Genomic DNA, 16,578 nt, shown 5'->3' on the forward strand with positions numbered 1-16,578 from the left:
GAATCCCTGAGTTCAAATTTGACTTTCAGACGTTTACTAGTCTGTGACCTTGGGCATGTCACTTGACTTTTCTGTACCTCCATTTCTTCTTCTAAATGTAAATGGGAATCATTGATAAGCAGTTACCTTACTCTTTAAAAGGTATTTTATGTTGTGAATATTGAAGTTTCTCATTCTGAAGAATGGCTATAACTATTTTATTTAATGTAATTCAACAAGCTTTTATTAAGTATCTCTTTTGTACAAGGCACTGAGTTTGATCTCCTCTAGGAATAAAAAGATAACCACAGATGTTTCTATTTTCATTTATTTTACTCTCAAGAAGCTTACAATTCAATTTAGAACTCTCTCTATATATACTTATACACACAAGTAATTATTATTCATGGACAGCTAGCTAGGTGTTGAAGTGGATGGATCAAGGGGTCTGAACTTAGGAAGACCTGAATTCATATCTGTCCTCAAACAGTAATTGTGTGACCCTAGGCAAGAAACTTGATCCTTTTTGCCTCAGTGTCCTCATCTATAAAATGAACTGGAGAAAGAAATAACAAACCACACCAATGTCCTTGCCAAGAGAATCCTAAATGGGATCCCAAAGCATTGGACGTGACTGAAGAACAACAACAATTATGGTACAAGTTGGAAGAATAGTACATAGGAGAGGTCATAGTAGCATGAGGGATTTGGGAAAGGAAGGATCACCTCTACTGAGGAGTCAGGAGAAGAAAGGAAGTAAGGGAAGACTTTATGGATGATGTGGTAACACCCACAATGGTCTTGGAAATATGGTATATATTTCAACAGGTGAAAAATACAGAAGGAACCCTTTTCAGTCTGGAGAGATGATGTATACAAGGGCTTGGTAGGGACCCTATAAAACTGGACAATAGGATCATGGTCTAATTTGCTTGGAATGTAAAGTGCTTGAAAGGGATTGGGATGAAATAAAACTGAAAAAGTAGAAAAAGGTCATTGAAATTAGAAAAAAAAAGTCTGGAATAAGGCTATGTTTTAAAAGCTAGAGAGAAGCATTTATATTTGACTCTAGTGGGAACATGAAGTCACAGCAGGTAACTGATTAGAGAAGTGACCTGGGCCATAATAGCTTCCACTCTCTCCTCCTCATCCGGCCCACATGTTAACACCAAACTATTCTTCCCAATATAGAAGAAGGGTCAGGTCAGCTCCTGCTCAGAAAGCTTCAATGGCTCCCCCCTGTCCACAGTATAAATCTGTTTCCAGGCATATATTTCAGTGACCTTTCTCTCTGACCAAATTGGCTTCTCTCTCTTTTCTTCCTGTGTGACATTTCATCTTTTCTCTCTGTGCCTTTATGCTGGCTGTCCCCTTTCCTCCTCTTCTCCATTCCATAGAGTCAGCCAGAGGGCCTCCTTCTACAGGAAACTTTCCTTTTTACTTCAGCTGATAGCTGCTGCTCTGCTACCTTGTACTGATTTATATATTTTTTTCTCTTTTTATTTATTATGGATATTCTTATGCATGACCTTTTGGATTCTCCCATCAAAGTGAGTAAAGATTGTTTCCTTGTGAATAAAGATTATTTCAGTGTTTATATTTGTATCTGTGCGATCTAGCATAGTACCTGGCATAGAGTAAATGCTTAATAAATATTTGTTTGGTTGAAAGTTAAGGAGGATAAAAAAATGAGAAAAGACTCTTGAATTTGTTAACTAGGTCAATGGGGACCTTGGAGAGACTGGTTTTAGTGGAATGGTGAATACAAATACTAGATTTCAGGGGACTGAGGATTGAATTGGTGTTGAAGAAGTGAGAGGTAGTGAGTGTAGAAAACTCTTTAGAAGTTTAGTAGTGAAGAAAGGGAAGAAGAAGAGGAGAGAAGAAGCCTAAGGAGTTGCTGAAGCAAGAGAATATTTTTCCCCTCTCTAGAAAAAAGATAAACCTGAGTGTGTTTGTAGATTGAGAGGAGGGAGTCAGTAGAAAAGAAGAAATTGATACCAATAATAGCTTTTTGTAAAATGTTTTATGAAGAATAGAGTGCTTTGCCTATTATTTCATTTGATATTCACTTCAGCCTTGATAATAATGGATGCTATGGGACCAAGGCCCATAATCAAGAAGGAGGAATATAGTGGCAGGGTATATTGTAGAGAGGGACTCTCACACAAATAAAAGGATAATGTCTTATCTTAGAATTTTAGGGAGTTTTCAAGAGCACAGAGAAATTGAGTCACTTAACCTGTGTGCCAGAAAATAGGAATTTAACTTAGAGTATAGTAGCTATCCTCAGATAGCTCTCTACTATTCCATGCTACCTTTCCTGAACTATGACATATTGTAAACTAAGGGGAAGGGGACTCCTCAGATACCATGTATGTGGTGGGTGCTGTGCTTTACAAATATTCTCTTTCATTTTTACAACAACCCGGGAGATAGATAATAAAATAATAGCTACCATTTCTATATGCTTACTATATGGTCTGGGAAGTAGATGCTATTATGAGTTCCATTTTCCATTTGAGGAAATTAAGGCAAAAAGGTTAAATGACTTACCCAAGGTCATGCAGTCATTAGGTGTCTGAGAACTGATTTAAACTCATGTTTTCCATGCCCAGCATTCTGTGTACCAGGGTGCCACCTAGCTGCTTATGACTAGTGAGTATTATAAAACTATGTAAGGTAGTGATACTATTATTGCCAGAATTCCCCTTCCTGCCATCTTTTGTCTGATACATGAGTGAATGATGTTGTTCTCACTACCCAAGAAACATTATATGTTTTGTATTCAGAAATGCCATTTTTCCTGAGAGAAAGTAACTACCATAGCCCATTATTTCAAATCTGCCTGTGCTTGGATGGTGGCAACAACTCTGACTCTGTCACTTTTTGATTGTTAAAATGAGCTTTAGGCATTAGCACCTATTATGCAATCTTGTCAATTACAATCTTTCTATTTAGTATAGTGATTTTGTTTAATAACATCTTTCTTATCCAACTTAACACTATGAGGTAATTTTAGTATTTCTTTATGTAGCTCAAGAGACTAGTGTGGTTGTTCCTAAAGAGTTTTGTGTTTCTGGAAAGTATTTTCAAGTTGTAAATTTAAGGAAAAACTTGCAACTAAATACATGACCATGAGCTTTCCTATCACCAACTTAGCTTAGGTATGTCATAAATCGATCTATATGTGGTCAAGTCTATAACTGGCAATACCTTATATTTACATAGTGCTCACAATGCATTCACAAACATTTTTCTTTCATTCTCACAGCAGCCTGAAGAGGTTGGCAAGGCCCAAAGTACCACAACCCATTTTATAGGTACTAATAATAAAGGTCAGGATTTGATTCCTGATTGGTTGGTTGGTTTTTATACCTTATCTCCACAGATCTCCTAATTGTGATTTTCCTTGTGTCTTTCTGGGATAATCTTCATTCTTTGACAATTTTTCAGCCTTTATTTGCTGTCCTTTAGTGATAATTCATTCAAGAACAAAGAAAATCACAAGAACATATGTACCTATTGCTATATAAAACTGGAATAATTGATTTTAATTTTGGGGAGAATATAGGTTAAAAAGCGATAAATATTTTTGGAGATTTTCCGTCTCACTTAAGCATTTCACTAATTTTCTTTTATCAGTCAGAATTAAAATTCAATAGATATTAAGGATCTTCTATATTCAAGGCAGTCTGCTAGTTGCTAGGATCAGGAAGATAAAGTTAAACATTTGTAATAGTAAAGAAAGCTTACATTATCCTTGGAGAAATACAACATGGTATGGAAGCAATCTGAAGAGGACTAACACACCTGTGGGATTCAGGAAAAGTTTCATGGAGGACATGGCCCCTGCACTGAACGTCAAAGGAAGACAACAATTATGAAAAGCTAAGTGAAGAGGAAGTACATTTCAGGCTTAGGGAACAATTTGTACAAATACTCAGGGGAAGAACCCAGAATTGTTGGCTCTGAGATAGCATATGTAAGTGTAGAAGGGGAGGTTGAAGCCTGTTGGGGAAGGGTCTCAAAAGTTATTCTGAGAGTTTGAAAGGAACCTCTGATGGTTAAGGAGCAGGGGAATGACATGATCAAATTCTTTAGAGAGATGAATTTGGCAACTGTGTAGAAGATAGATTGAAAAGGAAAAAGACCAAATAGGCTAAAAATTCTGTTAGGACAGTAATTCATGCAAGAAAAAATAATGAAGGTCTTGGCGAAGGAGAGGAGTGAAAGAAGTGAATACAATAGTTAATGTTGAGGTAGAATAGGTAGGATATGGTTTCTGATTGGCTTTCAGGATTGAAAGCTTAGAGAAGAAAGAGCCCAAGATCACAAAATTTACAAACCATAGCCCTCAGCAAAAATACAGGAGTTGATCAAAAAGTTTTAACATAATAAGTAAGATGATAAGTTCCATTCTGGGCAAGTTGAATTAGACACACTAACAGATCATTTAGTGATAGAATCCATTAGGCAGCTGGTATTTAAAAATTGGAATTCAAGAAAATGATTCATCCTGTACATAGATTTGGCAGTGGAGCTAATGACAGATAACAACAGATGATAACATCAAGGGGGGGATACTTAAGAATATAAGAGAAGATGATCTAGGACTGAGTCTTGAAAATCACCCATGTTTAGGAATATGGGGAAATAGATAAAAAGATGCAGTAAGATAAGCCTGAAACAAGTAATCAGATTTAACAATTTAAAGAGAATCATTAGGTTTTGACATTATAGCAAAGGTTTTCATAGGGTGGATTTGATGATTTTTTTTTAAATAGGGCTTTCTTTAAATTTATTTTTACATATCTAAATTGATATTTGCATTTATGGTTTTAAATAATCTTCAAAAAATGAATTTTGAAGTTAAGTATATTGACTACTTTTTTCAAAGTCACCTTTTTTTGCCCTAGTCTGGTACTTTAACAGAAGCCAATTTAAATCAAACAATCTTTGCCAAAATAAATTAAAATTATAATGTCTTTATGATTTTTTCATTTTGAAACTTGTTCAAGCCTTACAACGTTTTTTGAAGTCACTAATTATTATTCTTTTGCTAGGTTAATTTCTCTACTGTGGAAGAATGACGAGTGTAATTAAAATCAATGTTGCTAAAATGAACTTTAAAATAATAAATAATAAAAAATAATTTTTGGGGGCAGTCACTTATACTTCAAATTATTAGGCTTATGGGTCTATTTTTACTATATTCCAGACTGTTTTCTTTCATTTCTTTGTTATTATGTACATTGAAGCCTGGCAAATAGTAGGCATTTAATAAATGTTTATTGAACTGGGGGGAAAAAGAGAAAATTTGAGTATGTTAGTAGTTTGTAGAAGTTTCCTTTATCTTTGCTCAGGAGGTACTGGTTGAAAAGCACTAGAAATATCTTATTGTTCAGAGCTGTCATAACACGATAGCCAAGGAGGTAGGTAATAAAATTGCTTTGTAACCTTTTTTTAATTAGTGGAAGTTTGTATTCTGCCTACCTTGGTGGGCATGGGCAATTCTACTGAATGAGGACGTTTCCCTTAACTTTGCATGTACTTTCTTTATAGATGAATGAAGACAGCTTTCTAGCTTTAACTTTTGCCTCAAAATATCATGTGAACCTTGAATCCATAATTCCTTAAGTATTTCAGCATGAATCAATAGAGAAATTTTTTTCTGCCAACAAAACAGATAGCAAGATAAACTCTCTTCTACTGAAGAGCCAGAAGGTTGAAGGAGGATTCTGCCATTTCTTATTTTTATAATGGAGGTACCATGGCATCACCTTCCTGATGTCATAGTCTTCTTCAGGAATGAAGTTCAAACAGCAACCTGTGAATAGGACAAACTGCCCCTTGTCACTTCTGTTAGAAGAGACATTACCATCAGGCAGTGCCCTTTGTCCTCTGTATCTCTGTCCCTATGTCTCTTTTTCTCCTGGAGCTGTTACAACCTTTTCTGGCACTTTGAATGTTCACAGAAAAGGCCCTTGGCTCTTATGGGAGAAAAGAAGATTTTTCGTAGATGAAGAAATTAAAGAAGACTAACAGAAAACATTTTATGAAGAATTTCATCTCATTTGAACCTCACCAATTTTATGAGATAATTACAATGATATTATCCTAGTTTTACAAATGAGAATGAAGTTCAAAAATTAAATAACTTGCTCATGGTTATATAGGTACTAAGTGCCAGAAGTAGATTTTGGAATGAAATCTCTCCTGATTCCAGTGGTCTTTCCATCTGTCATTTGGAGAGAATTGATAACTCGGAGTAAACTGCTATGTCAAGCAGTCCATATAATAAATCCTGTTTTAGTTCAGTGAAGGGAAACACTTCTGTGGATTGAATTTACACAAAAAAGCTTTATTTAAAAGAAAGAGCGACTACTTGGTAATAATAAGAACTAGAAGGTATCTTAGAAATCATCTAGGCCAATGCCTTCTTTTTATAGAAGTTGAAACCAAACATACCAGGTGGCAAGCAGCCAATCCAGAATTCAATCCCAGACCTTCAAACTCAAAGTTCAGTGTCTCCTCCATATTACTATGTGATTGAACCAAATATATCCATTTGATAGAATGTAAGGGCAGGGACTGTTTTGTTTTTGGATTTGCATTCCCAGTCACTAATAGTGTTTAGTACTTAGTAGGCACCTGATTTATAGTTGTGATTGATGATTGATCATTCGATCTTATTTCTCACTAGTCCTCACTGTAAGTCTTCAGTTCCTTGCCAAACAAGGTTATTCACTGTTTCTCTTGAATACAACCTGATTATTCCTACTTCTAAATCTTTATTTATACATTTCTCACCTTGCTAGGATATACTCAAGGGTTTCTTCTTTCAACTGGACCAAATCCTACTCATTCTAATGTAACCACAGTGTATCTCATTTCAAAGAGATGCTCATTCCCCTTTGACCCAACCTAATCTTTCCCTTCTGGGAACTCAGGAGAAGACAACTTATTGGGACCACTCATATTGAATGAATGTTCTATTAAGAGGAAGGGGGACACTAAAAGAAGGGATCTAGGCAAGAGGGGATTATTCCCTATTAAGTCCAGCATCTACCAGGAAAGGCAAGAGCCTCAAAGGAAGTCTGTTGGGGCTCAGGATTCTTTATGAGACTTTGCAGGGCAATAAATCTTGAGGACTAGGAAATGTCTGGTCTGAGACTGAGCTGCATTGACTGTTTGGAGTAGAGAACTGCATTGGCCTTGAATGCTGGGCAGAATTTTGATATAGGAAAGAGATAGACAGACCTTTTAGGTTGGGGGGACATCAGTATACACAAAGACAAGGGTAGTGGGAATGTTTGTGGAGTATATATATGGAAGGGAAGAGTGAGTAGATTGGTTTCATATCTTAGAGCGAAAGCAGGCTGCATAATTGAGGACTTTGGATATCAGGTTTTAGAGTTTGGGCTTGATATAATGGGAAATAACAAATGAGGGAAAATTTAATAACAGAAAGCTTATTTTGTAAGCATTTAATTTTTTGAATTTTAATTTTTTACTTCCCCCATTAGATATAAAAAAATTATTAACTTTTTAAAAACAATTTTTGATACCCAATTTTCTTCCTCCCTCTCTTCCCTCATCATTGAGAATCAGGTAATTTGGTAAAGGTTATACATGTGCATCTATGTGAAACATATTTCCGTATTAGTCATGTAAAAGAAAACAGACAAAAAAAAAAAAAGACCCAAGAAAAATAGAGAACGTAAAAACTCAATGTCTGTGCATTCAGATTCCATCTTTCTCTGGAAGTGAATAGTGTTTTTCATCATAGGTCTTTTAAAATTGTCTCAGATCTTTGTAATACTGGGACTAGTAGTCATTCATACTCTATTATTATACAATACTGCTGTTCTAGTAAGTATTTCTTCCAGGCTGCATTCAAGACTAATAGCCAATAAAGCTAATTAAATCAAATCTTTAACATTGATTCTGTATTTGCTTTTTAATATGTTTATTTGATTATGCACAAAGTTGAGTTACCAAGTTATAGTAATAAGTGAAATTTTTTTTTTAATCCAAAGGTATGTATATATGTGTGTATAGGTATATATTATTATAAACAAAAGCAACCTTTTATATATTAATCAGCATAGGCATGCACTTAGTATTTTTAAAATTCATTGAATTCTTGAATATGTACATTTACATACATATATATTTCAGTAATGCTGCTTAAATTTTACATTTGAGAATAGATTTGTAAGCATGGAAAGCAAGAGATGATCTTAAAATATCAGCTTTATTATAACATTCTATAAATGAGGCATTAGCCATATGTTTCTATTATTTTACACAAGAGTTCAAAATAGGAAAATTGAATGCTTCTTTTTTTGTTCAAATATCTATAAGATATTATTTGGTACAGAAATGTCAATTTAAAAAAAAGTTTGAAAATATGTTGTAATGTCCTCTTTGTACTGTACTAAACATAGAAGAAAATAGGAAAAGCAAGTATTTAAAAATAAGTAAGAATGGGGCAGCTAGGTGGCATAGTGGATAGAGCATCAGCCCTGAAGTCAGGAGGACCTGAGTTCAAATTTGACCTCAGAGACTTAACACGTCCTAGCTGTGTGACCCTGGACAAGTCACTTAACTCCAATTGCCTCAGCAAAAAAAAAAAAAAAAAAAAAAGTAAGCCTAAATAAGAATTACCAACCTAACACACTGTAACTTTTGAACTTTTATTGTCTTTCAAGAAGAGCTCTTGCTAGATCCAACAGAACCTTTATATGTAACCTAAGCATTTGATGGTAAGGGGCATGAGGGAAACTTCCGTTGCTTCAAGAAAGAACAAAGAAAGCTTTTCTGACATGTCTTAGTAATCCTGACAAGTCACTTAACCTTTTTGCCTCAGTTTCCTCATCTGTAGAGATAACAACACTTGCCTCCCAGGATTGTTATGAGGATCAAGTGAGATAATATTTGTAAAGCACTTGGCATAACTTAAATCTTTATACAAATGCTAGCTATTATTATTATTAACAACAACAGCAAAGGGAAGGCCAAAATTTTAGATAAGTTTATATGGTCCCTCTAGTTTGGGCCGCTCCAAATATGATTTAATTGTTTGAGGATGTCTAGTAGTGAAAAGTGCCTTTCATTTTGCTTCTTCTGGGATTGGAAGACTGAATTACTTCTTGGACAAACTGTTGCTTTAGTTCTTTTTATTATTCTGGGAGTCACATTCTTACAGGTCATCATATTTTAGGTGTAGCTGTTATGAGAACCTTTGTTTTTTTTTAAGTAGTACTTTGTCTATTATAGTTTCATTTTATACATTATTCATCTCATGAAAGAAACAAATTAAATTAACAAATGTGTTCGTTGTCAAAATTTTCATTCAAGTTGTTTCCAGCCTGTAATTTCATTGTTTAACTGTAGACTAAAAAGGTTAATAGAATTGTGTTTTGTTTGGAAATTTAAATTATTTTTCTTTATATCAAAACTATTTCTTGGCTCTAGACCATATTATTGGACAACTTGATAGTTATGGGCAAACTTTTTCTCCTGATTTTATGTTATGATTTTGTGTTTAGATGTAAAATATTTAGTAAAAATAAGATACATGATGGCGGAAATTAGGCATGGACCCACACTTAACACCATATACCAAGATAAGATCAAAATGGGTCTATGACCTAGGCATAAAGAACGAGATAATAAATAAATTAGAGGAACATAGAATAGTTTATCTCTCAGACTCGTGGAGGAGAAAGAAATTTGTGACCAAAGATGAACTAGAGACCATTACTGATCACAAAATAGAAAATTTTGATTACATCAAATTAAAAAGCCTTTGTACAAATAAAACTAATGCAAACAAGATTAGAAGGGAAGCAACAAACTGGGAAAACATTTTCACAGTTAAAGGTTCTGATAAAGGCCTCATCTCCAAAATATATAGAGAACTGACTCAAATTTATAAGAAATCAAGCCATTCTCCAATTGATAAATGGTCAAAGGATATGAACAGACAATTTTCAGAGGATGAAATTGAAACTATTACCACTCATATGAAAGAGTGTTCCAAATCATTATTGATCAGAGAAATGCAAATTAAGACAACTCTGAGATACCACTACACACCTGTCAGATTGGCTAAGATGACAGGAAAAAATAATGATGAATGTTGGAGGGGATGCGGGAAAACTGGGACACTAATGCATTGTTGGTGGAGTTGTGAACGAATCCAACCATTCTGGAGAGCAATCTGGAATTATGCCCAAAAAGTTATCAAACTGTGCATACCCTTTGATCCAGCAGTGTTTCTATTGGGCTTATATCCCAAAGAAATACTAAAGAAGGGAAAGGGACCTGTATGTGCCAAAATGTTTGTGGCAGCCCTGTTTGTAGTGGCTAGAAACTGGAAAATGAATGGATGCCCATCAATTGGAGAATGGCTGGGTAAATTGTGGTATATGAATGTTATGGAATATTATTGTTCTGTAAGAAATGACCAGCAGGATGAATACAGAGAGGCTTGGCGAGATTTACATGAACTGATGCTAAGTGAAATGAGCAGAACCAGGAGATCATTATACACTTCGACAACGATATTGTATGAGGACATATTTTGATGGAAGTGGATTTCTTTGACAAAGAGACCTGAGTTTCAATTGATAAATGACAGACAAAAGCAGCTACACCCAAAGAAAGAACACTGGGAAACGAATGTGAACTATCTGCATTTTTGTTTTTCTTCCCGGGTTATTTATACCTTCTGAATCCAATTCTCCCTATGCAACAAGAGAACTGTTCGGTTCTGCAAACATATATTGTATCTAGGATATACTGCAACATATCCAACATATAAAGGACTTCTTGCCATCTAGGGGAGGGGGTGGAGGGAGGGAGGGAAAAAAAATTGGAACAGAAACGAGTGTCAATATAAAGTAATTATTAAATAAAAATTAAATTAAAAAAAAATAAGGTACATGATATACTTTTAACATATTGTTAAAACCTTTAGATTTATATAAAATCCATAGTAATAAGAAACTATTATGAATTATAATTGTTTTTATCATTTAATTTTTGAATTCCCATAGTTCCTGGTACCTTGGCATGGTTCTGAATGTGTAAAAGACATGAATCCTATCCTCATCATTTAAAGAATTTTATTTTCCCTGTACTGCCATATTTTAAAGAAACAAGTAATAATTTCTAATTCTCTTATGTAGGCCAGAGGCTTTCAACTTGAGGTCCATGAATTTTTAAAAAATATTGATAACAATTTCATTATAATTGGTTTACTTGTTAAACCTGTGTCTTTTATTTCATTTTTATTTTATTTCTACATTATTCAGAGGGTAGATGTATAAGCTTTACCAGTCTGCCAGAAGTCCATGACAAAAAACAACCAACCTAATAAGAAAACCTCTCATGTAGACTTAGTGTGGTTCAACAACTAAATAAACATTATGGTAGATCTGACTTCTATTTAAATGCTCTAGTTCTATTCTTTGTTTTTAAAACCCCCAAATCAATTTTCCCTTATTTTTTATCCAAAAAAATTATTTCTAGATATCATCTCATTTCTTACACTAGACTTTAAGTTTCCCTTTAACTCAGGAAAATGGACTTACTCTTTCATTAGAGTTGAGGAGGTTTAACCACTGTGGAAAACTGATTTACAATTCCTTGACATTAAGGAATCCCATGTAGAAACAGAAGAATGCTTTATGGAAACACAAATCACAGAGAAATCTCCAAATCTTGTGGAGCTGACTCTAGCTTCTGTGGCTGCTAAAAGATTGGTATTTGTGCATCCTCTTCAATTTAATTGATGAGGAAATTAGAATGAGTCTTTTGTTTAAGAGTGGCAATATAATCAGAGTTTACACTCCAAAAGTTATCAAGACAAGGGATTAGCATTTTGAGACCCATTTCAGGACTCAAGTTGAGACTCATTTTAGGCCACTTTTGGATATAGCACTTAATTGATATTGGTCATTTATTCCTTTCTTGTTTTTCCTCTTATAAAACAGTCATTACATATTTATTCAGTGCCTCCAGTGTGTTCAGAGGCACCTAAATAACTCAACCAAAATTGCAAAAAAAATTAACTTGCCTTTGTTCTTATTGAAAAGCTTACAGTTGGACAAATTTACACTATAATTGATATCCTTAATTATATCTGCTAGTTTGGTTTTTGGTATACACATTTTAATTTTATTTTTTTCATTTTATTTCAATTTATTTCATTTTAATATAAAAATACACAAGTAGTAATAATTAGGAATCCACTCTATCTCATTCTCCACGCTTACCACATTGATATTCTTAAAATACAAGTAACTGTTACTCTCATGCTTAAGAAGCTTCTGTGTTCCCCTTTGTCTCTCTATTTAGCATTTAAACCCCTTTTTAATCTGGTTGTTTCCAGGTTGTTTATACCTTAACTCAGTCATAATTAATACACTTTAATGCTTTAAGCAAACTGTCCAACTTGCTTATTCTTGATTCCTTAGAATCCATCCTTCTCTATATCTTTGCACAGGCCGACCCTCTGTGTCTGAAATGCTTTCCTTCACTTTTACCTCTTGGAAACCTTGATTCCCTTCAATGCTCAGCCTAATTTCCATCACTCTCAATATGTCTTTCCTACTTCCCCTAATTAAGCATCTCCTCATCCATTCCTAGCATCTCTTTGTGTGTGTGTGTGTATGTGTATACATATCTTTCATTTACTTATCTGTGACTAAGTTGTATCCTCCTTGGTAGAATTTAAGTTCTTTGATTGGGGGAGCTGAGAAAAGAAACTAATTTTTGTATTTTTGTTCCTAGTACCTAGCACATAGTGGCTTCTTATTAAAAGCGTATTGGAGAAAAAAGAAAAGCAAATTTGTAGCCAGTAATTCCATTTTCCTTCCAAAACAGAGGTTCTTAACTTGGGACTTGGAACCTTAAGATAAAGAACATTTTGATAACTCTTTCAGTATAATTTATTTTCTATATATGCTATTTTATGCATTTAAAAATTTTATGTAATTAAAAATATTTTGAAAAGGAGTTTATAAATGTTATCACACTGACAGATCCATGACCAAAAAGAGGTTAAGAATCCCTGATCTAAAGGCTAGTGAATATACTTTAAATGTTTACAGCCTCATTTTCAGTATGGGAACATATCCATGGCCATACTTTTGAACTATATAAGATTATTTGAAATCTAGGTTATTGATAATCCCGCTTAACATCCTTAATCTCTTCAATCAGTTGGCAAATGCTTATTATAGTTACAGTGACTAGATTTTTCATATTGCAGCTCATGATATGTCTAATTTTAAGCTCCATTAAACTACTTTTTGAAAACTAATTTGGGAGTTACACAGTCTCCATAGTCCATGTCTTCTTTCTCCCCACTTCTCTTTTCAAATTCTCAAAATTCCTCCTGTAGGAAATATGGCATGGTTCTATCTTGCCTTAGCAGGTATTCTTCTGGATCACTAATGAGGCACAGGTGGGCTAGTCAGAGCAAGCTTTCAGTGGACTTTGTAGACTTGAGGGGGCCTTATTCTAGGTGGAACTCATTCTACTGGAAATTTTGACTACAGGGATGCGATAAAGGCCTGACATCCCTAAAAAAGGGCTGGTTTGGAAAAGTCTGCTTGGCTGCATTCAAAACAGAATCATATATGATTGGTTTTAGTTTTGCTACAAAGCAATATGACCATGTGCAAGCCTCCTGACATCTCTGGGTTTCACTTTTCTTGGCCATAAAATGAGGGATGACCTCCAAAGGCCCATCCAGTTTTGAAATTCTGTTACTCTACAGAAAAGAAAAAAGGTCTAAATTACATTTTCTTGTTTTTATTATCTCTTCTCAGAATTTCTTGTGATCATGTTATATGTAAACTGGGAAGCCTATTTTAACTAACATAAATATATATTCTACAGGTGATAGCCTTGAAAATTACAACCAATTTGCAGGACTTAATTGAAAGTGGCCAAGAGAAGATTTTAAATTTAGGAAGCAAGCGTTTAAATGATCATTAAAGATTTTAGTAATACTTTTTCAGTTATTTATTTTTTTGGTTAATTTTAGACTCTTTTTGATCAGAACAATGCTGCAAAAAAAGAAGAGTCAGAAAGCAGTAATAAAAATGATTCTTCAAAGAAGTTGTCTGTTGAGAGAGTTTATCAGAAGAAAACACAACTTGAACACATTCTCCTGCGGCCTGATACATACATTGGATCTGTGGAACCATTAACTCAGGTCAGTGGTATTCTTTATGCATATATGTATGTTTATCATTGACTGTTGTGACTGTGATTTCAGACATGGGGATGAACTATACATATGATTCAGGAATCTTTATCTTTTGAGGTTCTTCGATAACTGACTAGGTATATAAAAAATAACAGCCTTTATTTTCCATCTGATCTTTGCATATATTAGGGAAGATTTGTTTTAAAATAATAAAAGAAAAAAATCCAATAATCCTTCAAGACAAGCGTTGGGGGAATTCTAAATCAGAAACTTAACCTTTATTTTGTGTGCAGATGGAATAATACTGTAGAAATTAAATAGAATATGATTTGGGGGGTTTATTATAGCTCGTTCATTTACTGAAAGGAATACCAATTTCACTGGAGATTATTTTAAGGTCTCATATTATTTCAGTGCATAGCATATTAATGGATATAATTTTTTTTTCCTCCAGAATTTGCACTGTGTGACAGTATAATTCTGGGAGAATGGAAATTATGCATCCTTTCTGTGGATGGTCAATAGTAGCTTTACGATAGATCTTGCCAGAAAAGGAAAATGACTTTTAATTGTTGCTCTTCTCCCAGTAGTTAAAGCTTTGAAGTCAGCTGTTCCCTTGTTTGACTGTGAAGAGCCTTGTGTTCTTCCAGTCCTTTATTTGTGTGGAAAGTAGTGTGTGGTTAGTAGGAAGTCCAGTCTTTGACAATTCTTCTGTACATCCATAGCATCACTCCTATTTCAGTAGGAGTAGAATTAAACCAATGAATAGAAGAAAAAAAAACTTTGAATTTATTAAGATTGTAAAAAATGCAGATGATTGTTTATCTCATTATTATTTGATTTTAATCATTTTGAGGTTCTTTACTAACAGCTTTCCCTAGTTGCCTCAGTGCAATGATGAGTGACCCCCAGCACTTCAAGAGTAAGGTGTTAAGGATTAATTTTTATATACCTCATTCTAGCAGACCTTACCAAAGTGAGCACATAGCCCAAGCATTGTACTGGCTATTATTAAAGGATCACTGTAGTGAAATGAATAGAGGCTGATTACCAGAAAGTTGGTCATCAGGTGATAAAAATTTTTTGAGCATGAAAACTCATAAGAAAATTATCTGTTAAAGTATGGAGGAATTGTGGTTTACATTTGTGGAATAAATGTCCACACCTGTGAAATTAGGAATTTTTTGAAGTATTGTATTATATTTAGATAAAGAATGTTTGAATTTCTAAGGCCTTACTGCCTTATTGAACTGTTTTATATAATACACGCACACATACATATATACATAGATACATACATATATACACACTTAAGAATAGGTCATACAGGATGAGCATTTTCTCAGTTTTATGGATGCTTGGGTTAGAAAAAGGAGAAAAGGATAATACTGTTTAGTTCATGAAGATAATTTATCCTTTTCTAACTCTAAAGGACTAAATTTATGGACTACGAAATTAAGTAAAATTTTCAGTGTGGGTTAGTTTAGAATGTGGGTTATGTAAAATTTATATTACTGACACACAATAAAAAAACACTCTTTAAATTTTGTCTCTTTGCAGTCAATGTGGGTTTATGATGAAGAGGTAGGAATGAATTGCAGAGAAGTTACTTTTGTGCCAGGCTTATACAAAATCTTTGACGAAATTCTTGGTGAGTATATTTTTAAGAATTGAAACAAATTGAATAGTTTTCATATGCAACTTTGAGGCAATTAAAAACATTTTCCATTAGTCTGAATTTTTATATACCTTTCCTTTTGTAATCTTTATTATGTTTATCTACAAATAATACAGAGATTTTTATTTTGGAGTGATGTATGCTAAAAATGGCCTTTGGGGACTAAGTGTGTGTGACTTGAAGGTTAGCTACTCTCATCATCATAGACCTTTATCCCATTAGCTTCTTTTTTTTTTTTATTATTATAACTTAAAGTTCAGACTCCTTTTCTTATTTTTTAATGCTTTTCATAATTTGGTACATTTTATTTTTGCAAACTAATTTTATATTATTTTCCTCCACTTACTCTATATTCCAGCCAAGTTGAACAGTATACTTTCTATATTCTCAAAATATCATTGTAGTTTCCCATTTCTGTGTCTTTTATCATGCTATCCCAGGTACATGTAACAGCCTCTTTTTCACCATTGGCCTGGTGAATTAAGACCCATCTTTTAAAATCTAAATCAAATGCTACCTCCTAATATAAAATCTTTGTTGATTTCTCTCCCTTTCATGATTCACTTTTTTAGACTTCACATAGAATTTTGTTCTGAACTCTGAATGATGGAGTATTAGGTGGTTTAATGATTTGTTTTTAAGTTTTATCCCCTCCTGCTAGACTGTAAGCTCCATAAGGGCAGATACT

General features: G+C 33.9%; 1 protein-coding gene across 1 annotated transcript in view; it reads left to right on the forward strand.

Moving 5' to 3' along the window:
- The window catches only part of TOP2B (DNA topoisomerase II beta), an 84,171-nt gene that overhangs the window by 5,231 nt on the left and 62,362 nt on the right, over positions 1-16,578 (forward strand). The window contains exons 2-3 of the mRNA XM_052001174.1: positions 14,048-14,218; positions 15,773-15,863. Of these exons, the coding sequence (XP_051857134.1) occupies positions 14,048-14,218; positions 15,773-15,863 (262 nt within the window). The remainder of the gene's footprint in view (positions 1-14,047; positions 14,219-15,772; positions 15,864-16,578) is intronic.

This window comes from Antechinus flavipes, chromosome 5 (genome assembly GCF_016432865.1).
Source record: "Antechinus flavipes isolate AdamAnt ecotype Samford, QLD, Australia chromosome 5, AdamAnt_v2, whole genome shotgun sequence".
NCBI classification, from domain to species: domain Eukaryota; kingdom Metazoa; phylum Chordata; class Mammalia; order Dasyuromorphia; family Dasyuridae; genus Antechinus; species Antechinus flavipes.